We start from the raw sequence: 26,705 nt of genomic DNA, 5'->3' as shown, positions 1-26,705 counted from the left end.
CGCCCTCCCCCATGTTTGTAGTACAGTGGTGCCTCGCAAGACGAAATTAATTCGTTCTGCGAGTTTTTTTGTCTTGTGAATTTTTTCGTCTTGCGAAGCACCACTGTGCATTGACGGTTTCCCATAGGAATGCATTGACGGTTTTTAAAAAAAGGCGCAAGACATTTTCGTCTTGCAAAGCAAGCCCATAGGGAAATTCGTCTTGCGCAGCAACTCAAAAAATGAAAAACACTTTCGTCCTGCGAGTTTTTCATCTTGCGAGGCATTCGTCTTGCAAGGTACCGCTGTATGAGAAATTTCAGCAGGAAATTACAGGATATGCACTGATTGGAAATGAAGTAGTCTAACTACCCCAAAACCTTTATAGGCACCAATAGTATTGAAAGAGGGGTCATATAAGACTGCCCCAACAGCATCATGAGTACAAGTAATCATGGATGCATAATAAAGGGGGCGTCAGGAGGGCCCTTAGTTTTAAAGGTTTTACTGGACTCAGATTTCGAATGCCTACAACTCACATTTTACTTGTGTGGTTTTTTTCCCTGGATGGATATCAAATTTTTAGCTTTGATACTAGAATCAACAGCTTTCCTTGTTGGTGAAATTGTGGGAAAAGTGGGACGCTGGCATTTGTGAGTACAACTAGGCACAATCCGGGCAGCCTCCCACCGCTTCACTGATGTTAATCTTCCTCACCCAAAAGTGACTTTCAGAGGAGAATGAGGTTTTGGGTTTGTTTGTTTTCTTATAAGTAGCTGCAGCACAAGTAATGTATATTTTGCCCCTAAATGGTATTATTTCCGTGGTGTGGTTCTAGAGTCAGTTATTATTACTGCTGCTTCATATTTTAACCAGTTTGTTGGTTTGAAGACTGCTTTATTGCACTTACGGTGTTTTGCCTGTTATTGTTGTAAGCTGTCTACGTTGAATGAAGGGCAGGTGTGCAGCATAAACTACCGTATGTTCCCTGGTGGACTGCGTTTAGTCAGGAGAGCCGCAGGCTGTGCAGATCTATTGTAGCTGAACATGTCTCTACCCTCCCCACTCCTTTTTACAGGAATCATGTGTCTTCATGATACATATAATTTCGCACAAAAATTACTAAAGGCACTTGAAGAAGCCGGCATTCTACTGTGGTAGCTCCTCCCAGGCAGCCCAAGCCATGCCGTAGCTGGAACTTGCCAAAGACAAAACTCACTCACACACCTCTTGTTTGTTAACACAAATTAGTATATATATTTTCCCCTCTGAAACAAATTTAAACCCCCAAAGAGCAGGGCATCAATGGAAGCTCAGTGGCAAATTTACAAAGCCAGTGAAGAGTCGACAGGGTGCGATATCTCTGCTCAAGGTCAGCATGTATAACCTCCTCTTTTTTGGTCTCCTATTGTGATGCTTTAGAGATGGGAATGAATATACCCATGGAAAGAGAGGATTAGGAAATGTACAGGGAAGTGGATTTGGGCCAGTGCATTTCAGGATGGATTTTGAGGTGTGGATAAATTTAGTTCCTTGCATGCATTAGAAGATGGGTGAATGGTGAGATGCCAGGATGAAACAGGAGTCGGTGGAAGGTAGTCCAGTTGTAGATCACCAGGTGGCTTCAGGTGGCCTGCCTAGTGCAGGGATAGGGAACATATGCCCCACCTCGACTCCCATAATCCCTGACGATTGGCTATGCTGGGCAGTGCCAGTGGGAGTTGGGAGTCCAACCAAATCTGGAGGGCCACAGAATCCCTAGTCCACATCCAGCTATCCAACTATAAGCATCTGCTTATAGCTGGAATCCTTTCAAAATAATGATAAGCCAGGTGGACTCTGGTCTGACGCTCACTGAGAATAGTAGGGCACAAGGCAGAGAGGCCAACAGGAGGTGAAGTCAGAGCCAATGGCAGGCAGAGGTGAATCAGTTCCAGATCCAACCCTTTGGGTTACAAACAGAGTATATAATAAAGCAGATTAGTTGTGCCTTAACTGTTAAAGAGATCCTGAGTGTGCATGTTTGCTTTGTAAATTGAAAGACATTGATGGATATTCCCCCGTTTTTCAGTAGATCGTGCAGGACAAAAGTGTACAAATTGCCCTGCTCAGCAACTAATTTTTAACGGGTCAGTTTAGACAGTCAGCAGAAACGAGTGGAAATGTTTTTTTTCCTGGATTGAACAACACTGCAGGTGGGAGTGGCGTGCCCCAAGGCGAAGGAGTCCCAAAACAAAACTCCGTGTCCCACAACAGGCAAGCAGTAGCGGGCAGCTGAGATGTACATGGAACAACTTTTCCCCAAATCTCTACTGATAGCCACACTGATAGCCACTCTTGGCTTGTTAGGGGTGCATGTGTGGGACAGACGGGACAGCTGAGATACATAATAGGGGGGATGACTGTTAGGATTACCACTTGCATTGCAGGCAGATATACAGGAACAAAGGGAGAATTCAGGATGGGGTGACCGACTTAAAACGGCAGGGCCCGTTTACCATATACATGACAAATAGGGTGGGTGGAAGCACTATTTCTCACAAGCATAAAACTTTTTGCATTTTTCTTTTTGCATTTGTACATGTGTTTCCCTAAGACAAGAAGGGAGCCACTGTGCAAAAGTATGTGCTTTGCTTATGATGGGCCAATTCACCAGTCTGGCAGGGGTGGAGGTGCAGAGGACAGGTGCTCATTATGAACTTCTTGTTGTCACCCAATCCAGGCTGCAGGGGACGCATCCGACCACACGCAGAGCACTCATCCGACTTATTCCACAGGGGAAACATAGCTGTGAAAGCAGAAAAGCAGGTGCAGATACTCCTGGAGTACTGTATGTAAGGTATGTAAATGAGCTGGCCATGCTTAGCCAAATAGGCAAGGAAGAGAAAGTGGTTGGAGATAGTTGGACAGCAGCTCTTTACAGATAGGGTGGAGAAAGCTGGGTGGAGTTATCAGTAGCTCGCTTCCGTCTATGGCTTAGTAGGTGGAGGGACTGCACAAAAATCTTCTTCCATGCATAGGAAACTCTGGATGTCAGAGAGAAGGGTTGTCCTTGTTTCTTCATAGCCCAAATGTAACATAAATACCTTGCATGCGGTTCAACCCCCAGCACCTCCAGAATGACCAGAAAAGACCTCTGGTTGGAATCCTTGCTAGTTGCCAGTCAGTGTAGCAAATGCTAGATGGACCAGTGGTCTGACTCAGTATGAGACAGCATTCTGTGTTCCCTTGCATGGACAGCAAATGTTCCCACCACCTGCTCCCCGATGGGGAAGCATTCGGCCCCAGCATTTCTCACCTGCGGTATGAAGTGGCACATTCAGCCTGGAAAAGAGCTCGACTGCTTTATCACCACCTCATCCGCTGCTTGGGGGAACTGCCCCATAATATATGTCTTCTCTGATGACAAAATGCGGGATCAGAGCACCCTCCCGTTGTTATTCTTTTCTCCTGTCCTTCCAAGGCGCCCATGCTGCAAGCAGTTAATACACGTGCTCCAAAAAATTATCAAGAGAGATGTGCCCTCCTTGCTTATTGGTCCCAGAGTCACTGTACATGGATGCCGTGGGGGGTTGCTGTGTGGTTGTAGGGCTCTTTACCCCAGTGCAGAGACAACCCCCGGGGAGCCATGTGGGGCAGGAGAAGCCTGTGGAGGAAAGCCTGGTGGAGAGCCTAGAAGGTGCGGATTGGGCCCAAAAGGGAGCAAATGTCCTGGCAACATCATGGGGCTGAGAGTATAGAGGGCAGCTGCTTCTTCCCCCATCAGAGGCGCTGGCATCAACTCCAGGGGGGTTGCGGTGGGCATGGCAGCTTCCCCGGAATTCCCCTTGCGCTTTTTGGACTTGGCTGAAGAGACCTTGCGGTTCCGGGTCTGGATCCCATCCTTGCGCATTGCCAAGGGACGATTCACCTGGAAGGCAGAAGATGGAGCCGTGAGCCATGAGAGCAGTGCCGCAGAGTGGTCGAATCGCAGAAGGAATCGCAGGAAGATCATAGAGTAAAGAAGAGGCCAGAGCAATAGCTGTTTGCAGAGCAGGTGCATGGTTCAGATAGAGAGCAGAGAGGCGCAGAGTTGGCTATGGAGCCATACTATCTCAGAAGTAAACTCCACCAGGTTTGACAGGATCACTTCTCAAGGCAGAGGGCCTTCTCGGTTGTGGTGCTCTCCCTGTGGAACACCCTCCCTTCAGATGTCAAGGGGATAAAGAATCACACAACTTTTAGAAGACATCTGAAGGCAGCCCTGTATTGGGAGGTTTTTAACACTTGATGTTTTTAGATATACTGTCAGCCGCCCAGAGTGGCTGGGGAAACCCAGCCAGATGGGTGGGGTATAAATAATAAAATTACTATTATTAATAATTATTATTTTGTTTGCTTGCTTGCTGTAGTGCAACATAACGATACCGTTACTGTTCTGGAAAGCAAATGAAAGCAATTCCTTCCTGACTTTAGTGTGCTAAAAATGCCACTTCACAACGCACACTGCCTGAAGTGACCTGAGGAGTAAACAGAGATGGGGGGGGTGCATGTTGCAGGAGCATGTATGTGTGTGGCAGCTGGCAGATCCACAGCCTGAGGCAATTGCCTCATCCTGCTTCCTGGCCATGACAGCTCTGCAGGAGAAGCTACAGGGTAGGCACCCCCAGGGTCTGAGGACGATGGGAGAGGCACGTCCTTGGTCTGGGAAAAGGGTACTGAAGGTGCTGCCTTTGGAGTGGTATAGAGTCACCCAAATTTGAGTCCTCCTCAAGGCAACATGGGAATGGCAGAAGCCTACCAATTTGTTCTCAAACATCTGGGGGTGGGGGGTCAGATTTATTTCCCCCGAAACAGGCAAACTAGGAGGGAACACGTTCTTTTAAAATCCATGGGTTGTATCCAACTAAGTCTTACTTAGAGTAGACCCACTGAAATTAAGGGGCATTAAGTTAGCCAAGTCTATTCATTTACATGGATCCGCTCTGCATACAACTGGACACAACACTATGTACCTTTTATCAAATAAAACACTCGGGGCTTATCCACACGTAACTTTTGTCCTGCTCTTTCCAGGGACACGTCTGCACTTAAAAGCTTCATGTCCAAGCATGTGTCATTTTCTCCCCTGCCCCAAGCTTTCCCCACAGAAACTCGCTTTTTAGCTCTCAATTAGAGCAAACAACAATTTGGGCTCTCCACAGATTGCCATTTGCTCTGATTGAGCTTTAAAGAGCAGGTTTTTGCAGAGAAAGTTCGGGGGCAAAAAAGGGGAGGGGGGTTGCTCAGACACGGAGCTTTTAAGCACAGACCATACCTGGAAAGAGCAGAGGGAAAGTGCATAAGCCTTTACCCTTCTGCTTATTCTGAAACAACACAGAACAAGGGTGAAAACACTTCAAAAAGCCAGAAAGAATAGGGAGGACAAGAATGGGAAGGAAGGAAAGCTGATGGAATAGGTGGACAAGGCAGCTTCAGGAAGTGTCTGGGCCATATAAATTGCCGTTAGGAGCTACAGGTGGTCCAGGCAGCCGAAAACAGGTGGGCAAAGGGGGAAGCCTTTGCAGGTTCCCTTCTGAAACCATCTTCAGAAGAAGAAACCATCAGGTTTAAGTAATAAAGTGTAGTTTGTCAGGATGGCTCGTTCGAGGCCATGGCGCGCATTTATGGCAGTGCCAGGTTTTGAACAGCAGGCTTCCTGTTTCAATGCTCGTGCAGCCTTGTCCAAGTGCCGTACCGTTTCTTGTTATCCTGTCCACCAGCTTGCAGACAGAATTTGACAGCTATCACAGCACACTAAAAATCTGCATTCTGAATAGGTTAGCATTTGGGGAGGTGTTTTAATGACACAAATGGGTTTTCTCAGGTCTAGGGAAATGCAGATTTTGAAGACACACTTATTTGGTGTGACAGGTCTACTAGGCCAAAACAGTCCTTAAGTCACTTATTATATATTGCTTTTATCGATCTAAAGTCAGCTTTCGATACAGTCCCAAGACCTGCATTGTAGCAAAAATTGGAAAAGAGAAATATAGACCTCCGTCTATTATTTCTTATCAGAACATTATATACTGACACATCAATACAAGTAAAGGTGGATCTGGCTGGCTATCTCACCACTAGAATCAAGACCATTACTGGAGTCAAACAGGGATGCATTTTGGCACCTTTCCTCTTTAATTTTTATATTAATGACATGGTTAAAGAACTGGAAGGCCTACAGTTTGCTCCTGTCACAATTCTCGACCAAAAACTCTCAGTTTTATTGTATGCTGATGACCTAGTACTTGCATCTAGAACCCAGGTGGGGCTGAGACGGCTGCTTGTGAAATTAAGTTCATATTGCACGAGGAATGCTTTATCTTTCTATAAACTTAACATAAAATCAGTGTAATGCTTTTTATCCATTAAATGGGTGTTTGTAGTGTTGTTAGCCGCCCTGAGCCCGGCTTCGGCTGGGGAGGGCAGGATATAAATAAAAAAAATTATTATTATTATTATTATTATTATTATTATTATTATTATTATTATTATTTAGAGAGAAAGAGAGAGCGCAAGAGAGAAGCAAGCAAGCATTCATGAGATAATCCTGAGGCTGTTTATCAAGACACTCCAGATCCAGTTTTCTGGACACAATCACACTGAGATGCCCTTACTCCATCAACCAAACGCCCTACTGCCTTGGCTTACATTGTGCAGCTTGAAATAGAGACCGCAGGCATTGCATACGGGTTCTCCGTTCACGTTTCGGCGCCAGAGGGTTGTGGTGGTCGTCTGGCAGTTACTGCACTGGGTGCCGGCTCGCTTGCTGACAATCTGCATGGTTGAATATGATGAGGGTTGTTACATACAGCGACAAATGGAACCTGCAACAAACTGTTGCAGGGAGTCCAGCCACGCCACTCCATTCCTACCCATTCCTGCCCACCTCTGTCAGTCAGATTTCCATCCACCCCCCCACCAGAATGTACCTCTGCAAACCTCAATGTTGCCCTGAACATAAAAATATATTACCAGACGTTTCTTTGGCCGAATGAGAGGCCTGTTCTGCCCATTCATCTTGTGGTAGAGCCCACAGGCATTACAGAGGTAATGACCAGTGCCGTCCCTTCGCCACAGTGGCGTGGCTGTGGCTCCACAATTCACGCACTCTCGCGCCTCTGAGGAAAGAGATGGAGACAAGCAGTCGGTGGCGAAGTGGCAGAATAGCTCAGAGGGGGGCGGGCATGAGGCCCTTCACTTTGAGGAGATGCTACTAGCAGCATGTCTGATGCAGTGCTGGGCTGGAGAAGGCCAGACAGAGAAAGCGCAAGAAAGACGCCAAGAACAATGATTCTTGGGTAAAAGGTAAAGGTAAAGGTACCCCTGCCCATAAAGGCCAGTCTTGACAGACTCTAGGGTTGTGCGCCCATCTCACTCAAGAGGCCGAGGGCCAGCGCTGTCCGAAGACACTTCCGGGTCACGTGGCCAGCGTAACATCGCTGCTCTGGCAAGCCAGAGCCGCACACGGAAACGCCGTTTACCTTCCTGCTAGTAAGCGGTCCCTATTTATCTACTTGCACCCGGGAGTGCTTTCGAACTGCTAGGTTGGCAGGCGCTGGGACCGAACAACGGGAGCGCACCCCGCCGTGGGGATTCGAACCACTGACCTTTCGATCGGCAAGCCCTAGGCGCTGAGGCTTTTACCCACAGCGCCACCCGCGTCCCTGATTCTTGGGTAGAGGAATATTAATTCATTTACATAATGGGTAAAGGAAGCCAATCTTTGCATGTCTAATAAATGCTGCTAGAGCTTAATCTCCATTATGGATCCGTCTTGGTCTATAAGCTCATCCTAGAACCTAAGTGGTCAGCTCCAGAACGTGTTTTCAATGCCAGAGTTCAGATCTGGAACCTGTAAGGTCATAATTATTGTGCCGCTAAGCATATGCAGAGTATAATGTGAGAAAGAAATGTGTTCTACATTTAATGAGCAGAACTTTGCAGCTCAGAGGTGGCAGTTCGTGACCAAAATTAAGCCACAGGCACTCTAGCATTTTATAGATTTGCCTGTGGATATCGCTTCTCCTAAACACATTTTTTACACTGACTATGTCTTGTGGTTGCCTCTGGTAAGTAAACAGCTTCATGGTTGGTCAGCTCTGACATCCAAGCAGCACAAAAAAAGTGCTGATCAGCTGGGCAGGCTAGAGTACATAAACTCTTTCAACATCATGGCCAAACCTCCCAATGGGAAATGTAATCTGAGTGATCCACACATTTGGCATGTTTAGGTGTTTCTTAAAAAAAACCAACAACCTGCATTTAAATATTCACATTAGGACTGAAATGAAGAAGTATTTTGGTGCAAATTTTTAACTTTGGTACAAAACTTTAACAAATTTGAAAATGCACAATCTGCCTCTCCAGTCTGCCCCATTTTACCAAGGTGTTTTTGTTTTACAGGCAGGCGAGCTTTTGAAAGAGGTCTGGAGTGGTGCAGTCCATTGTGTCCCATTGTTCCCGCTTTGCTCGGCAGCCCATGTGATGGTCCCCAGCAAAAATCCTCACCAGTAGGAGAGAGCTGTGTTGCCCCCCGTAGTTTAGGGGAATACCCAGCTGTCAGGGGACTCCCAGATGGCGGGAAGTATCCAAAGTCCTGCCCCATTGCGTAAGCTGCTCCAGTCGAGGTTCCTAAAGGCAGCAGTTCAGCATGCGTGGGGCTCATCCTCTCCGTCTTCAACATCTCCAGGTATCTGGGACTCCCCTTGTCATCGGGGCTGAGGTCCTTGGGCGAGGGAGGCGCTTGGAGGGTCTGATATGAGGACGTGGCAGAGGTGTAGATTGGGAGTCCAGCGTGGGCCTTTCCAGAAGAACTGGAGACCCAAGCTGCTGTGCTGTAAGGGTGCCCATCCACCCACTGCAAACCATTGAGGATGGGATACAACTGCCGCACTGTTGGAGAGGAAACAAAAGGAAACATTAAGTAGGGTGTGCAGGTGTTCAGGGCAGTGGGCCTACACTAGACTTGGCCAAGCAGGCTCTGCTGGTTCAGAATAAGGGGCTCCTTCATTCGGTATCCTGTTGCCAGCAGCGGTCAGTTAGATGCTTCCAAGAAGCCCACAGTCAGGCTATAGGGACAGCCTCGCTCCTCTCACACGCACACACCAGTATTGAGAAGCATGCAGCCTCTTGTCCTGTTCTGGTCCCATGGAGGCCTCCGGGGGGGGGGGGCTGGAGGGCAGGTGGTGCAGCACCACGGAGAGCTCCCAGACTCTCTTCACACCATACATTTAAAGGACAGGGTAGTTTGTTCAGGGTGCTGGGAATTGTGGGTGTAATTAGGCTAACCAGGCCTCTTCATTTGGTCCATGGCCACCTGTCACCTGTCACATGACATCCAGCACAGGTCAAGCCATGGTGCCAAATTCAAAAGGATGAATCAGGCGTGGCTTGATTCCCCCCCCCCCCCCAAAATGCAAGCCATGGTTGTAAAGGAAGAATTGGGAACCAGTTCTTCCTTCCTTCCTTTACTTTTATTTCATAAAATTCCTTCCTTCCTTGACTGCAAGGAAAAACCTCAAAGCGGTTTCCTTTGCAGCTGCAAGTTTAAAATTGAACTGCATGATGTAATATGACGTCAAGTGATTGACTGGTGGGTGGACCTTTCAAAGATGGGCCAGTTTAGGATACAGCCCTCTGGCTGGATCCACATTCCCACAGTGAGGACTGTGAATGGCCATACAATGCCGAGATTGCAATCTTAGCCATGACTACTCTGAAATAAGTCCCACTGAATTAGGTGGGGTTGAGTACCTTTTGTGGGGGGGGGGTATGGGAAACTGGGGTTGGGGGAGGTAATGGAACAGAGTATCTTGGGAAAGAGCATAACAGTCTGTCAGGAACCCTGAATAGAAGCAGCCCACAACGTTGATGTTTTTTTAAAATTGAAGGTTCAACGTATACTTTAATATTTGCAATGTAAAAACACAACAGTATCACTGTAAGCCCATCAGCCAGAAATTCTGAGAAGGAGGCGGCTATATAGATGCGCTAACACATTACATTTGCCTCCAAAGTAATAGTAAAAGTCTATTTGAGTGCACAGAGGGCCTTTGCCAAATGCAGCATACCCATCTATGATTCAAAAGGGCTAATAGCTTGCAGGCAGAGGGAGGTGGGGAGGGTATTGGGATCAGCTGCTTAGTATGTTTAAAGGTATGTCCTCTTGCAACCACTGTATACCTACCTGGAGAGTGTCTGTAGGATTCAGACATACGAGAGAAGTAGGTGGGCATGGCCCCAGCATCAATACCCTCTGAAGCAGGAAAGAATAGGTCTGCATCATCATTTGCTTGCAAATGGGGGTGTTCAAAATACTGGGGGGCAGAATCTTCATTCCCCACAGTAGAATAATCCATTGTCCGTTCTTAATTGGAATCTTCCTCTGCAGCTGATAAAACCTGCAATGATTTTTTTTTTTAAAAAAGCATGGCACATGAGACAAGGAGAGTCCAGATTCCTGACTGAGAAGTGAATGAGATCTAGTACATTGCTAGGGCCTAGTGATTAGAACCAGCATTCATGAGTTTTATCTTGGTTCCCCTTTACTTCCAGAACACTCTGCAGCAGAGGTCGCCAATGTGTTGCCCTCTGGATAACTGAAGTTGTAAATGGGTGAATAAACCATATTTCCTAAAGCGCAACAGTTTCCACCGTGTCTTCTACCTATTCTCCAAAGGTACATACACAGACCCTGTGTGTGTGCCTGTAATCCCATGTGCTCTTGTCACCATTTGGCAGAGAGAGAGGCAGGCACTGGGCTTTTGCAACACTATTTATCCGGTGGTAAATATATTTATGTTCCTCTTCTTTTGGCAGCTGTTCTTGGTAGTAGATGCGGCAGCCAATTCCTGAGCATGCCAGTTCTTAGATACCTAGCGGCTCTATTGCTGGCAACCAAGCTGCTTCAGACCAAGATCAGTTTGAAGTTTGCCCTGTATTGAATTTTGGACTTCGTGAGGTGACCTGAAAATCCCACTTCAAAGTCCATAGTGCAGTATCCAGACTGCACACAAAGGATGAGAGAGTATGAGGAATAATAATAGCAAATAAAATATAATATCAATGCTGCTTTGCTCACCTGCCCCCTTTCAACTAAAGCGGAGCCAAAATTTCTCAGAAGACATTTTTCTGAGAAAATTCCATCCCAGGAAAAAAAGGCAATTCTGCAGAAATGTTATCTGAATATCTCCACACACAGAGGGAGAGAGAGAGAGAGAATCAACCACCATTTCTTCCCTCCCACTGTGTCCCAGAACGATGCCAGGTCTGCGGCATTATGAGGTGTGCAAAACGGTGGTCAGGCTACCTAAGGAGGTGCTCTTACTGCCGCTTGCAGAAGCAACGATAACAAGCTGTGCTGCTGGCACTTCTTTTGGGCCAGTTATGTATTGCCAAAAAGGAGGATCTGCATCACACAAAAGGAAGAATCAAAGAGGGCATCCAATTCGCACAACATTGTAATATGCTAGTTCATATGTTCACACAAATGTAGAAATAATTACTGTAGTAGAAATAGAATACACATCAACATTGTGGTGAAGACAACAGGTGGCTTTTGCTGCCTGCTCCGTCTGCTGACCAGGCGCTACTAACTGCTGATGGACCATGTCAAGGCCTCTGCTGTTCTCTCTTATCCTTAAATCAAACTTTGACTTCAAAGAGAGGATTGTCTTTTGTGAAGCACAACACATCCTGCAGTTATGCACAAGGGTTTCTATCCAACTAAGTTACACTCAGAGTTAGACTCATTGAGATTAACGGACCAAGGTTAGTCATGCCCATTATTTCCAATGTTGTTTAGTCGTGTCCGACTCTTCGTGAACCCATGGACCAGAGCACACCAGGCACTTCTGTCTTCCACTGCCTCCTGCAGTTTGGTCAGACTCATGTTTGTAGCTTCGAAGACACTATCCAACCATCTCGTCCTCTCGTCCACCATCTCGTCCCATCCTCTCGTCCACTATCCAACCATCTCGTCCTCTCGTCCACCATCTCGTCCGTCCTCTCATCCACTATCCAAACATCTCGTCCTCTCGTCCACTATCCAACCATCTCATCCTCCTAGCCAATGTTAGTCCTATTTGGTATAGACCCATTTCCAATGGGTCTATACCAAATAGGACTAACATTGGCTACAAGCCAAGCATTTCTAACCAGCTCTAGGTTTTAGAGTCTAGAATCACATCTGTAAATGTGTGCCTTTGCATGTTCAGTTCTCCACCCGGCAGCCTATCCTTAAACCACATTGGAACTGAAAAATAAAAGGAAACCGGTGTGACTGCATAAGGAGCTTACAGATGAGATGAGAATCAAGAGGGGCATGTATAAGAAATGGAAGAAAGGGAAATCGCAAAGGAGGAATATACATGAGTAGCCGATAGTTGCAGGAGGAAAATCAGGCTGGCTAAAGCTCAGAATGAGCTCAGGCTTGCAAGAGAGGTTAAAAATAATAATAAAGGTTTTTTTCGGCTATGTCACATGGAGGAAGGAGCATGCTTGTTTTCTCCTGCTCTTGAGGGTAGGACTCGAACCAGCGGCTTCAAGTTGCAAGAAAGGAGATTCTGACTAAACATCAATAAGAACTGTCCGACAGTAAGAGCCTGACAGTGGAACCGACTCTCTTGAGAGATGGTGCACTCTCCTTCCTTGAAGGTTTTTAAGCAGAGGTTGGATGGCCACCTGTCAGGGACGCTTTAGCTGAGATTCCTGCATTGCAGGGGGTTGGACTAGATGGCCGTGGGGGTCCCTTCCAACTCCAAGATTCTGTGATTATGCAGTGCCCAAAATGCGGTGGAGGTAGAAAGTGGAATGATTTCAGAGTGTGAACGAGAGGAAAGTGTCAGTACGCCTTTCAACCGATGTCAGCGACTGGGCTCAATAACTGGTTCTGCCTGGACTGGGCTAGGCGACTGGAGCACTTTCAGAGACCTTCCAATCCTGGAAAGCAGGTCTCAGTGCCCTGGACTCACAACTGTGCATTGGGAGCACCAGACTCAGTAGAGTATAAATAACGTGGAATTAGCTGTGAAGGGACGCGGGTGGCGCTGTGGGTAAAACCTCAGCGCCTAGGACTTGCCGATTGCATGGTCGGCGGTTCGAATCCCCGCGGCGGGGTGCACTCCCATTGTTCGGTCCCAGCGCCTGCCAACCTAGCAGTTCGAAAGCACTCTTGGGTGCAAGTAGATAAATAGGGACCGCTTACCAGCGGGAAGGTAAACGGCGTTCCGTGTGCTGCGCTGGCTCGCCAGATGCAGCTTGTCAGGCTGGCCACGTGACCCGGAAGTGTCTCCGGACAGCGCTGGCTCCCGGCCTATAGAGTGAGATGAGCTCACAACCCTAGAGTCTGGCAAGACTGGCCCGTACGGGCAGGGGGTACCTTTAGCTGTGAAGCATAACTTCTTTTATTTCCAATAGCTACTACAAACTAACAAACTCCCGGCTTGCATGAGTGTTGCAGCTCCCACTCAGCCATCTAGTCACTACATAGATAAGACTCTCTCCACACACAGAGTCAGGCAGTCAGTCAGGAGTGGAAGAGCAGTTCCTTCCCCCACCTTTCTCAAAACATCAGATCAGGAGATTCTCGCAATGGGAGGGGGTGAAAATATCAACAGAAAGTGGGAAGGTAGGCCCACTGTGTCCACCTAAAAAGATGTGAGATGGCATCCTACGCTATGGTCAGCCCTGGGTGCAGAAATATCTGGGCCTCCACCAGATATTTGCAACTCTATCCAAAAGATGCTTGGGATGGGTTGGTGGGGAGGTGGCGAGCGTCTTGGTTTTTGCAGCCCATCCTTTAGCGCTCTACAGTGTTAAAATGGGAACACATTGCCCCCATTTTCATCCCTACCATTAAAACAGAATGGCAAAGATACATTGGGGCACAGCAACAGATTCCCACGGGATAAACAAAAAGAATTGCATGATAAATGTAGCGCAGGTTTGGCTCTTCCTAAGGCTGTTGGCAGTGGAGAGCAACCGGGGCCTTGTGCTTAGATGGGAGTTGGATTTAATGAGAACCCAGGTGAGAGCAGTGCTTGCAAAGCCTTTCTGGATTTGCCTCCTTTGCCCAAGGAGGGCAGAGAAGTCCAGGGCCTGTTGGAGGAACCCCTTTCCTGGTGACTCTGCAATTCACCCTCCCTTCCTCTTATCTCTTTCTCTAACCAGTCTCTCTTTCTCAGAAGTGACATCTTTACTTTCCTTGTCAATATCAGCTTCCAGATCTAATGAGGCTCCAGAAAAAAAGAAGTGTGTGGGTTATTTGAGTTTGCTTGCAGTGTGTAATATATCGAGCGTGTCAAGCAAAGACTAGACAAGAACAGGGAAGACCTAGGTTCAAAACCCCAGGCAGCCACAAAGCTCATGTTTTGGGGGCTGGCGGGACTCTCTTGGGCTTCCCGGAGCTAAAATTGTGAGGCTAAAATTGGGGAGGGCTGGGGAAAGAGAAGCATGTTTATCACCTGAGACTCCTTTGGGGGAGTATTGTGCTTGTATTTCTCTCTTAAAAGGGACCCCTGACCATTAGGTCCAGTTGTGGCCGACTCTGGGGTTGCGGCTTGTTCTGAAGCTGTTAACCATGGTTTCCTGGTTCAAATCAGGTTTGCCAAATTGTTACTCTCCAGATACTGTTGGACTACAGTTCCATCGGCCATGCTGCCTGGGACTGCTGGGAGTCCAATAACATCCAGAGAAGATCACATTGGCAACTCCTGTGATGGTAACGAAAAGATTTAACGTTGTTGTTTTTTGCTTGCTTGTACAAAGAGAGGAACGGAAGGAGCTCTGTGTGTGGCTGAAAGGCTCATTCATATCTCAGCTTTCAAAGGAAAGATATGATCATCCAAGCATGGTCATTTTCTCCATATTGTATTTGGGAAGCCTGAATCTGCCTATAGCCAGTCAGTGAGTTCATGGCTGAGACTACTTTTGAATGCAAGACTTTGCCGCTCACATTCCTATACCATATAAAGGTAAAGAGACCCCTGACCATTAGGTCCAGTTGTGGCCGACTCTGGGGTTGCGGCTTGTTCTGAAGCTGTTAACCATGGTTTCCTGGTTCAAATCAGGTTTGCCAAATTGTTACTCTCCAGATACTGTTGGACTACAGTTCCATCGGCCATGCTGCCTGGGACTGCTGGGAGTCCAATAACATCCAGAGAAGATCACATTGGCAACTCCTGTGATGGTAACGAAAAGATTTAACGTTGTTGTTTTTTGCTTGCTTGTACAAAGAGAGGAACGGAAGGAGCTCTGTGTGTGGCTGAAAGGCTCATTCATATCTCAGCTTTCAAAGGAAAGATATGATCATCCAAGCATGGTCATTTTCTCCATATTGTATTTGGGAAGCCTGAATCTGCCTATAGCCAGTCAGTGAGTTCATGGCTGAGACTACTTTTGAATGCAAGACTTTGCCGCTCACATTCCTATACCATATAAAGGTAAAGAGACCCCTGACCATTAGGTCCAGTCATGGCCGACTCTGGGGTTGCGGCGCTCATTTCACTTTATTGGCCGAGGGAGCCGGCGTACAGCTTCCGGGTCATGTGGCCAGCATGACTAAGCCGCTTCTGGCGAACCACAACAGCGCACGGAAATGCCGTTTACCTTCCAGCCGGAGCGGTACCTATTTATCTACTTGCACTTTGACGTGCTTTTGAACTGCTAGGTTGGCAGGAGCAGGGACTGAGCAACAGGAGCTTACCCCGCCGCGGGGATTCGAACCGCTGACCTTCTGATCGGCAAGTCCTAGGCTCTGTGGTTTAACCCACAACGTCACCCGCGTCCTATTTCTCTCTTACACTCTGGCTAATTTCAGCTTTGGTAGTAGGGAATCAAATCAGGACGCCAATTTGGGGGCTGAACCAGAGCAAACAGCAGCCCATGCATAACCTGAATTGCCTTTTGTTGCACTTCAGCTTTAAAGAGCCGGTTTTCATGGGCAAAGCTTGCGGGCAAAAACAGGGTGCTTGGACATGGAGCTTTCAAGTGTGGACTTGTGCCCAGATAGCACAGGGCAAAAGTTAAGTGTTGATAAGCCTTAAAGAAGAGGCAGTTGGCAGGCAGAGTCATCCCCAGGGCTAGTTGTAAGAAAGAAGAAGAGGAGGAGGAGGAGGAGTTTGGATTTGATATCCTGTTTTATCACTACCTGAAGGAGTCTTAAAGCTGCTAATATTCTCCTTTCCCTTCCTCCCCCACAACAGACACTTCAGAGAAGTGTGACTAGCCCAAGGTCACCCAGCAGCTGCATGTGGAGGAGCGGGGAAGCGAACCCGGTTCACCAGATTACGAGTCTACCACTCTTAGCCACTACACCACACTGGCAGGTGATTGAGGAAAGACTAAGGGGGATGGGGCAGTGCCCCATGTGCCCTAGTGGACCAGCCTCCACTGCCCCAAGGGAGCACCAGCTGCTTTCAGATCTGCTGGAAGTAGAACTGAGCAAGACCCCATCACGTTAACCTGCCATTCACAAGCGCCCTTAAAGCAGAGCTTGCAGTTCCTTGCCTGTCAGGTTCTTTTGGGGCTTCCTGCAGAAAACTCTGCATCCTCAGCTACACCTTTCTAGGACCCTGTTCCTCTACCCTGTGAATGGCAGTTAGAGCCGGTGCCAGGCTTTATCGCCCGATCTTTGCAGTGTGTTCAGTCATGGGGTACCAAAGGAAGCCTTTTGAAATCAACTTTGTACGCATGCCAGCTTCCTCTGAACGTGGGACTAGTGGCGCTGTTGTCCTCTAATTCATTTCCTCCCCCTTTGCAGCTCTGGGGCCTTTAAAGGACCTCCTCGATTCTGTTCTGTGGGAGGGGAATGGGGGACCAGGTTCTGAGTCATAGGCTGGGCTGTGGAATTCAGATAGACATTTTTATATGTGGGTGTTTGCTGTGCTTTTTTGCAGCGCTGTACCTGCTCTGCAGCCCCGTCCTGGGCCAAGGGAACTCGAGGTGGCTTACAAATCATTTTAAAGCGAGCAACATGACAGCAAGGCAGTACAGTGAAAAACAAACTTCAAAACCAGATAAAAACATTATAAATAGTACAACGAGAATGATAGGAAGACTTGTTTTGTCAGAAGTCTTTTTATTTAGGTGTTTATTTAAGTGTTAACAAGGAAGATTATGCTTTTCTGTGTATGTAAATCTGCTTTTTATTTTTTTCTTCTTTTGTATTTTCTTCTTTTTTCTTCTTTTGTATTTTCTTCTTTTTTTCTTTCTTAATTGCTTTCTTTAATTTTCTTTTTGTAATATGAGATTGTAAATTCTTTGTATATGTGTGTAATTTAAAATAATAAAGATTATATTAAAAAACAACAACACAGAGGGTATTTTTAAGAACCCCAAATCCCGGGTCTTTTGCACCAGGCTTTGCAGACCCTTCCAACTCTCCAAGTTTTTGATTCTCAGAAACCAAGAAGTCTTCAATTTGTTATAGCTTCCCATTTCATCTGAATCAGGAAACTATAGCTAACAGCTTCAAAACAGGCCAAGAGATTAAGCCAATTTAAAACCAGGATTTAATACTTCGGCTTGTTCTGAAGCTGTTAACCATGGTTTCCTGGTTCAAATCAGGTTTGCCAAATTGTTACTCTCCAGATACTTTTGGACTACAGTTCCATTGGCCATGCTGCCTGGGACTGCTGGGAGTCCAATAACATCAAGATCACATTGGCAACTCCTGTGATGGTTAACGAAAAGATTTAACGTTGTTGTTTTTTGCTTGCCTGTACAAAGAGAGGAATGGAAGGAGCTCTGTGTGTGGCTGAAAGGCTCATTCATATCTCAGCTTTCAACGGCAAGATATGATCATCCAAACATGGTCATTTCCTCCATATTGTATTTGGGGAGCCTGAAACTGCCTATAGCCAGTCAGTGAGTTCATGGCTGAGACTACTTTTGAATGCAAGACTTGGCCACTCACATTCCTATACCATATAAAGGTAAAGGGACCCCTGACCATTAGGTCCAGTCGTGACCGACTCTGGGGTTGCGGCGCTCATTTCACTTTATTGGCCGAGGGAGCCGGCGTACAGCTTCTGGGTCATGTGGCCAGCATGACTAAACCGCTTCTGGAGAACCAGAGCAGCACACGGAAACGCCGTTTACCTTCTCACTGGAGTAGTACCTATTTATCTACTTGCACTTTGACGTGCTTTTGAACTGCTTGGTTGGCAGGAGCAGGGACTGAGCAATGGGAGCTCACCCCATCGTGGGGATTCGAACCGCCGACCTTCTGATCGGCAAGCCCTAGGCTCTCTGGTTTAACCCAACGCCACCCGCGTCCCTCCTATACCATATATGCGCAGACAAATGTAACCCTCTCCTCAGTTGCCCCTTCTGAAAGCAGCTGTTCAAAGTGGTATGTTGGCATCTGTCCGTCTCGAGAGACAATGGAGGAATGTGCCATCAGGGGCAAAGTCAAACCATTGGAGAGTTACATCTCCTGCTGTGGCTATAGAGAGACATGTTTTGTTGCAGCTGGGGCAGAGGAAGGCATCTGGTTGTGCTGTTGCAGATACACCACAGAGTTTCTTCTCCCTGCGCTCCTCCTGGTGGTCATTTCTTCTCTGCTCACTGCTATGGATGCACAGCCAGACTGTCTGTCTCTAGGAGCTGCAGTCATCTCTCAGGGATTCCCACACCGTGTGCTTGATGTTGCCAGCCTTCATGTCACATTTGCAGACATCTTTGTAATGCAGAGCTGGTCTGCCAACGGACTTGGTGCCTGAAGCCAGCTCCCTGTAGAGCATGTCCTTGGGGATCCTGCTGAGGATGAGCTGTCATACTGGACAGTTGCACATGTTCTCATGGAAGGACACAATCATCTCACAGAGCTTAGGTGAGCTTTCTATCTTGTTGAGCAGAGTCATTTTCAGCTGATGAGGCCAAAGACCTGATGAAGGCCATGCGCAAGGGGCATCTCTGCTCTCGACAATTCTCCTGCCTCTGGCGCAGTGGGAAAAGCATGTCTGTTGTAGACCTCTGAGCTCTAAAACTGCATTGTGACTCAAAGGCCTGGAAACGATGCCTTATGAGGAACGGCTAAGGGAGCTGGGCATGTTTAGCCTGGAGAAGAGGAGGTTAAGGGGTGATATGATAGCCATGTTCAAATATATAAAAGGATGTCACATAGAGGAGGGAGAAAGGTTGTTTTCTGCTGCTCCAGAGAAGCGGACACGGAGCAATGGATCCAAACTACAAGAAAGAAGATTCCACCTAAACATTAGGAAGAGCTTCCTGACAGTAAGAGCTGTTCGACAGTGGAATTTGCTGCCAAGGAGTGTGGTGGAGTCTCCTTCCTTGGAGGTCTTTAAGCAGAGGCTTGACAACCATATGTCAGGAGTGCTCTGATGGGGTTTCCTGCTTGGCAGGGGGTTGGACTCGATGGCCCTTGTGGTCTCTTCCAACTCTATGATTCTAGGATAGACCCTGTCAGTGAGTGACTTCAATCTGTTGAGAACTACAAGGGCAAAGCCTTTCCCCACAGTACTGAGCAGGGAGATTCCACCGTAGCTGTAACAGCCATGGTGGTCTCCTTTGTTATTCTAGAGGGTCAGAATGCTGGAGTCACACATGTCTTGTGATACTGCTTGAAGTGCAGATGGGGCCCTAGAATCCATCATGACTCCCCAAAATGTGCAACAGGCCTTCACAACTTGTCACCCACTAGCAGAATGCAATCTGCACCAACCATGTGTGAGATGGCCTTCCAGGGGCTTAGTAAACCTGGTTTTCCTGCCTCCCACCTTGGATGTCAAAAGCCCAGGTCAGTGTCAAGCAGATGGCAGGCCACAGATGCTGTGCTGTCTTCAGCTTAGCAAATCACAAGTCCAAAGGGTCTGAAATATATGCACCAGTCGTTTATGTGATTCTTACTGGGGAAGGGCCACAGATCAGTGGTAGAGCATCTCCTTTGGATACAGAAGGTCTCAGGTTCACAGAGCCAGTGTGGTGTAGGGGTTAAGAGCGGTGGACTCGTAATCTGGGGAACCGGGTTCGCGTCTCCGCTCCTCCACATGCAGCTGCTGGGTGACCTTGGGCTAGTCAGTCTCTTAGCCCCACTCACCTCACAGAGTGTTTGTTGTGGGGGAGGAAGGGAAAGGAGAATGTTAGCCGCTTTGAGACTCCTTCGGGTAGTGATAAGGTGGGATATCAATTCCAAATTCTTCTTCTTCTTCTTCAATCCTTAGCCTCTCCTGCTAGGGCTGGGATTATTCCTTGTCTGAAACCCTGGCCAGCAGTGGCGTAGCGTGGGGGGTGCAGGGGGGGCCGGCCGCACCGGGCGCAACATCTGGGGGGCGCGCGCTCGCACTCACAGCTCTCTGCCCCTACCTGGCTCACTCACTCTCTCTCACTGCAGTGCTGGCTGTGCAAATCCGATCCGAGCCGCCAGGTCGCCGCCCACTGTGGAGGGGGGGGGGTGCCAGGCGTGCGGTGCGGAGAGAGAGCGAGGGACTATCTGGGGGAGGGACAGTGCAGCAGGGGGGGCGCAAATTACTTGCCTTGCCCCGGGTGCTGACAACCCACGCTACGCCACTGCTGGCCAGTCAGGGTAGACAGTACTAGCTGGGGCCGTGATCTGAATATAAGGCAGCTTTCTATGTTCCTATTTACCAGGGATAATGACTAATTTCTGATATCTGTACTAGGTAAACTGCATTTCTTAATTTTGCATTTCAGGAAATTTGTCAGTGCAAGCAGCTAAAATCATTCATCAGGGTTCAGCTCCCTCCCTGAGATCTCCAGCAATTAAATCTCTGACTGGAGGTGGACAACACACCTTGCCTCTCGTGCACCTTCATATGTGTATAAACATGAACATGAAAACACCATGCAGGGCACATCTCTCTATCATTTCATACACTGCAACTGCAGCTCTTGATAACATATTGTAGAAGAAGCATGTGCCCCCCCCCCCCGGACCTCTCTAATCAAAGGGACAAAATTCTGAATTTAAATAGTATAGAAGGTCCTGAAGTCAATAAGGAACATGCTGTGTTGGATTTTCAACCAGTGGAGGGTATGGCAGGGTAAATAAATGCAGGATTTATAGCAGGTCAGTGAGAGACTTCAACAATGTGTATAGTGGTACCTCGGGTTAAGAACTTAATTCGTTCCAGAGGTCTGTTCTTAACCTGAAACTGTTCTTAACCTGAAGCACCACTTTAGCTAATGGGGCCTCCTGCTGCTGCTGCGCCACCGGAGCATGATTTCTGTTCTCATCCTGAAGCAAAGTTCTTAACCTGAGGTACTATTTCTGGGTTAGTGGAGTCTGTAACCTGAAGCGTATGTAACCTGAAGCGTATGTAACCCGAGGTACCACTGTAATAATCTGTGGTGGGTGAAGAGCTCAAATAGTGAACCTTCTTTTGAAAATAGGGATGTTAAAATAGAGCCTGTGCTGTATTCATCTGTGAAAATGTGAAATATGCCATACAGCATAGCCCCAATCAACTTATGTCCTAAGCTTTATATCAGTGTGTGTGTGTGTGTGTGTGTGTGTGTGTGTGTGTCCACACGCATGCACAAACACACAAATACATATACAGTGGTACCTCGGGTTACAGATGCTTCAGGTTACAGACGCTTCAGGTTAGACTCCGCTAACCCAGAAATAGTACCTCAGGTTAAGAACTTTGCTTTAGGATGAGAACAGAAATCGTGCTTTGGTGGCGCGGCGGCAGTGGGAGGCCCCATTAGCTAAAATGGTACCTCAGGTTAAGAACAGTTTCAGTTTAAGAACGGACCTCCAGAACGAATTAAGTTCTTAACCCGAGGTACCACTGTATACATCAAAGCAACACTGCCACAAACATCTATGCCACACACATCAAAGGCACCAGCTTATCTCTGGGCTACACCAGTCCTTATCAGCAGCAATGAAATTTCCTTTTGAATATTTTCATTTCAACCAAAATTACAGTTGTGCCCATAGCCATTTAGTAACTCCACTCTGCACACTGCTGGGCATGGGGGCCCCAGAGATGCTTCCAGAACCTTATCACCGGCTTCACCGGCTTCAGATAATTATCTGTGGGGTATTTGTTATCGGGGCACTATTGAATCACAGGCAGCAGTTTTAACCCAGCCTGAAGCCGTTCAGATGCTGCTCCCACAGAGATACCAGCTTGCATTTCAGCCTAAAGCTTCCCCCGTCAGAAACTTCACAAGAACATGGGACCTTCCAAAGAACCCAGGTGTCCGAGAGCCTAGGCAGAAGGTAAACCAGGAGGACTTCCTGGCTTTGCTCTTTCTAGTAGAGTCCATCCTCTTAGGCCCTCTGCTCCTTCCCCAACTCCATAGATCCCAAATGGAAAAGTGGGACTGAGAAGTCTTAAGAAGTCAGGAGACAAGAATGGAAAACCCAACCCACTCCCGTTTCTTGAACTCCATTTTCCTGCCACCGTTCCATTTGGATCCTTACCAGGACAAAAAAATAGAGGCAAATGGGATCTCTGGGATCAGATGCTAATGGGAAGGTGGTTATATGGAGAGCAAAAGAAATTGACATGTGTCCCCTCCTTGCACTATATTCCGTTCCTGTTTACCTGTCCTCTCTGCCTCTCTGTTTATCCATCCATCCATTTTCTTTCTACCTGTTGAGTTTCCCAGTACAAGGTCATCCTACTATCCTTTCCTCATGCAGGGGTTTTTCACCCACTCTTTTTCTGTAGCCACCAGTTTCATGTGGGTTGATCCTTAGTTTTGAATCATTCTGTACAGAGTTATGTCCATCTTGGAAGCTTAAGTGTGTGTGTGTGTGTGTGTGTGTGTGTGTGTGTGTGGCAGTATTTCCATATTTGGTGCAGTGCAGGAACAAGAGTGTGAGCTGGGAAGTCCCCAGTTCCAGTGGCGTAGCGTGGGTTGTCAGCACCCGGGGCAAGGCAAGTAATTTGCACCCCCTAACCCGTGGATTTGCGCCCCCTAACCCGTGGATTTGAGCCCCCTAACCCCCAGATGTTGCGCCCGGTGCGGCCGGCCCCCCCTGCACCCCCCACGCTACGCCACTGCCCAGTTCAGAATGCACACCACACATATAAAGAATTCTCAGAACTGCAGATTACCCCTCAGAGAACTACAGTTCCCAGGATTCTTTGGGGCTGCTTTAAATGCACGGTGTATATGCAGCCTTGGTGTCCTTAAGCATGCTACACTCTCTCAGTCTCAGTTTCCCCACCACTGTCTGCAACGTGGAGATAATATTACTGGCCTACATTACAGGGTTAGTCTAAGGATGACTGAGATAATGCACGTGAAGCCGTTTGGGTGCTCTGATGTGCAACATTAATGCTAAAAGCACAAGAGTCTTGTGGCACTTTAAAGACTTAAGAGATATATTGTAGAGATGATCCTAGTTCCAACGAAATAAATAAATTAATATTAAATGTTATTAATTGCCTTTCCCAATCATGACTCTCAGGGTGGAATCCTCAGAACGTTGTCTTGCATGAGGAGGAGTTCAATTGGAACCAACAGGACTTCCTTACAAGTCAGTTGGTTTCGAACAGAGATGTGACTCCCATTTTACAGATGAGAAAGTGAGTCACTGCTTGGGTTTGAGATAGGGTTTTTCGAACCCAGTCCCCCCACGTCAAAGGACCGACTACCTTCCACCACATTAACCGGCTTCCTTCTCACATATAATTCTTGGGGCATTTTTGCCACGGGAGGCTTAAGAGCAGCCCAATCCTGGGTATATTTCTGTGGAAGTAAAACCTACTGCATCAAATGGGACTTCCTCCCAAGTTGCTGCACATAGGACTGCAGCTGCTGGACTGTTTGCTTAAAATGGTCTCCAAAGTGAATGCAAAAACTCCATTGTTATTTGCTTGCACGAAGCGCAGCATCAAAACAGGGCAAAAGAGGATCAAACGTTCCCTTGTGGAAAAGCATGTCTATCTGTGAAGAAACTGGTTGATGTGTTTGTCTGAAACTCCCATGGCGTTGGTCTGGAACTCTGGGTGGCATGTTTTGCCTCTAGTTCACAATGCTTTTCTAGTGCCCTGTCCATGTCCTCTCCCCATGCTACTTATTACAGTGGTACCTCGGGTTACAGACGCTTCAGGTTACAGACGCTTCAGGTTACAGACTCCGCTAACCCAGAAATATTACCTCGGGTTAAGAACTTTGCTTCAGGATGAGAACAGAAATTATGCTCCGGCGGCACGGTGGCAGCAGGAGGCCCCATTAGCTAAAGTGGTGCTTCATGTTAAGAACAGTTTCAGGTTAAGAACGGACCTCCAGAACGAATTAAGTACTTAACCTGAGGTACCACTGTAGTATTATTATTATTATTATTATTATTATTAAAATTAGTAAATTGTCCTTCACCCAAATATTACAGGGTGGTTTACAATATTAAAATACAAAAAAAAATACATACCATAATAACAAGCAATAACAATGATGCTCCTCGGTTATTGTTATTTAATAATTTTATATACACTTAAGAATAGTCCTGCGCTCTTCCCTTCCTTGCACAACACTGATCCTTTCAGCAACTTTACACAAACGGCAACCTTCCCATTTGTCTTCTCTGCCATGTCCAGGCAATTTTCCCCCTCCCCATTGTGTTCTTGCAGGCACCTTTCTGACCTCGGCAGGTTCTGCCAGCCTTTGTGTTTCTCACTCGCAACAAGTCTGCTCTGCCATTTCTCAGCCATCCCAATGTGTTTTTCTCATGGCTTTCATGCTCATTTTTCTGCTCCTGTGATCCTGATTCACTTCATTCTCTGCCTTTTTTTTTTGTATTTGCATTACTAGAAGTTGGTGCAAGGAACTGTAGATCTGCTCTGGGTTTTTGGTGCAGTTATTTTAACTTTCCAGCACAACTGTAAATAGTAGAACTCAAAACCTAGCACATTTTGCCCGAGCCTATGCCTGTTTGCATCAGAAACATGTCCCCTGTGATCTAGTGAGACCTAGGCACCAATAAGTACGTGTTTATAGGATTGCAGCCTTAACTCTTTCCCAAAGGATCTACAAGAATTATTTTCTTGAATTCACTCTCCATGTTCAAAGCCCTGACTCACCATCGAATCAGACTTAGAAATTGACAAAGATTGGAGGTTGGCTCATCTATTAATCTGTTTACTCCCTCGTCTCAGTTATCACAATCTGTTAGGATACCACTACTCCCTTTTAATCTGTGGAGTGATAATCACATCTAGATGTAACTTTAAAAAATCAAGTCAACCATACACATTCCCGACAATTTATACCTCGGTCCGTTGTGTGATTGCTTTGCGTCTAGCGTTCTCGAACTCACTGCACTTTGGCCATGCACTGCCAGTTTTCCAACACCCTTTTCATTTGAAGAGGGAAAAGTTTGCCTTGTCTCTAGCCGACCCACGCTCGGAAATGTTCATTGTGCCAAGGCAGCCAACATCAGGGCTTAGCCTTTGAAGCTCTTTTCAGTCCCAAAGCTCAGACATAGACCATGCAAAATAATAACGATGATGAGGATGCCTCTACCCATGTACAGAGTGCACTTCTCTCAGCCCCAACAATACAGTAGCAGTGAAGGGCATCCAAAGCAAAGGATAAATTTTTGAGGCCAAACACGTCTCATCTTCAGCACTTTGCCCTATCCACCCATGTTGCAATCCTGCTTTTCTGTCTACCCCGTTCCTCTAGCCATATCCGTTACTATTCTTAACAATTCCTCGCTTTTGTCCATTACTCAAAGAGAAATCAACAACTGCCCTTCAAACAACTGGATTTTGGGCATGCATTGAATCAAACTGACCTGGTGCAGAGCAAAACCCTTGGCAAATTTTTGAACGCGTCTTGGTCCACGGAGCCTAGAAAAGGTGGCGAAGGGGCTGGGTTGACACCGGAGAAAGTGTCGCCACTTCAGCCGGTTGATCTGCCTCAACCAAGTCCTCCTACGATGTCCCAGGCTGTACTGGTGGGACAGAGAGAGAGAGAGACTGAAAGCAACAGGGAGGGGACCGATGACCAAAAAAAAAGTCAGCAGCAACCACCCAAGTGATGTCTCCGCCTCCTCCAAAGGCGACCGGCAAGGAGGATGAAGAAGAGGGAGAGGGAATTGGAGGAAATACATAAAAACTCATATGCAGACCAAATAAAACCAACACCCTTCGTTTGGAAACAATTCAAGGGATAAGTTCAAGTGTGTGGAGCGGGAGAATTAGAGGGCCAAAAATTCTGGAGATTGTATCAAGGGTTGGAAGGGGAGCTGTATTTAGTGGGTTGGTGACAAGCCTGGAAGCCCAAACTCCTAGATCTCATCCCAATCTATGGGGTGAATTTGGGGCCTGGGCTTGTGCAGGGAGAAAAGAGAATGTGAGACGGTAGGAAGTCAGCAATGTAAGTTCCTGTATCTTTTATGCTCTTATCTCTTGCTCTTTGGATCCACCAGCGCAAGATATCTTTTGCTCAGCCTTCCGTGGAGGGAGATATGTAGCTGAGCATTTCCCCCCACCCCACCCTGAGAGGAGCAGACATCTTGTTACAGCTCTTCACATGGATGGAGAAATCTTTGAAGGTTCTGCAGAGAGGGGGGTGGAAAATCCTGACCACTGCTTGCCCACCTACTTGCCTTCCTCCCCGCTGTGTTTCTATATGGATCCTCAAAAGAGTAGCCAAGCATTTTGGACTATTGCAATACACTCTAGGTGGGGCTACCTTTGAAAGTGACTCGGAAACTGCAATTAATCTAAAATATGGCAGCTAGACTGGTAACTGGG

General features: G+C 47.2%; 1 protein-coding gene and 1 long non-coding RNA gene across 4 annotated transcripts in view; one reads left to right on the top strand and one right to left on the bottom strand.

The window, feature by feature from the left end:
• Positions 1 to 17,174, top strand: part of LOC310667946 — a 23,295-nt gene extending 6,121 nt beyond the window's left edge. Inside the window, exons 1-3 of one of the 2 annotated variants that reach the window (XR_014506462.1) lie at positions 2,689 to 2,818; positions 8,404 to 8,689; positions 16,896 to 17,174. This is a non-coding gene — a long non-coding RNA (uncharacterized lncRNA). Of the gene's footprint in view, positions 1 to 2,688; positions 2,819 to 8,403; positions 8,690 to 16,895 lie in introns of those variants that run through there. The other variant, XR_014506461.1, reaches the window with a different exon arrangement.
• On the bottom strand, positions 1,210 to 26,705 carry GATA1 (GATA binding protein 1). 2 transcript variants are annotated; one of them, XM_083420429.1, is made up of 6 exons: positions 25,215 to 26,705; positions 10,187 to 10,400; positions 8,509 to 8,892; positions 6,973 to 7,118; positions 6,649 to 6,774; positions 1,210 to 3,889 (listed from the first exon to the last, which is right to left on the bottom strand). In XM_083420429.1, the coding sequence occupies exons 2-6, from the start codon at positions 10,356 to 10,358 to the stop codon at positions 3,575 to 3,577; spliced, it is 1,143 nt and encodes a 380-aa protein (XP_083276555.1). In that variant the 5' UTR covers positions 10,359 to 10,400; positions 25,215 to 26,705; the 3' UTR covers positions 1,210 to 3,574. The 2 variants fall into 2 exon arrangements, with proteins under 2 accessions (XP_083276555.1, XP_083276554.1); XM_083420428.1 differs by having other exon boundaries at positions 25,742 to 26,705.

Source organism: Podarcis tiliguerta (assembly GCF_965153285.1).
Source record: "Podarcis tiliguerta genome assembly, chromosome: 17".
NCBI lineage: Eukaryota > Metazoa > Chordata > Lepidosauria > Squamata > Lacertidae > Podarcis > Podarcis tiliguerta.
The sequence above is the reverse complement of the archived record's forward strand: the minus strand, read 5'-3'. Positions and strand labels throughout refer to the sequence as shown.

Coding starts and splice junctions, on each gene's coding strand:
- GATA1 (XM_083420429.1), bottom strand. CDS start 10,358: ATGGATTATTCTACTGTGGGGAATGAAGATTCTGCCCCCCAGTATTTT. Junction 7,119..8,508: donor AACACAGCTCTCTCCTACTG/GTGAGGATTTTT, acceptor CTCTTTCCTCAG/AGGCGCGAGAGTGCGTGAAT. Junction 6,775..6,972: donor TTCGGCCAAAGAAACGTCTG/GTAATATATTTT, acceptor TCAACCATGCAG/ATTGTCAGCAAGCGAGCCGG.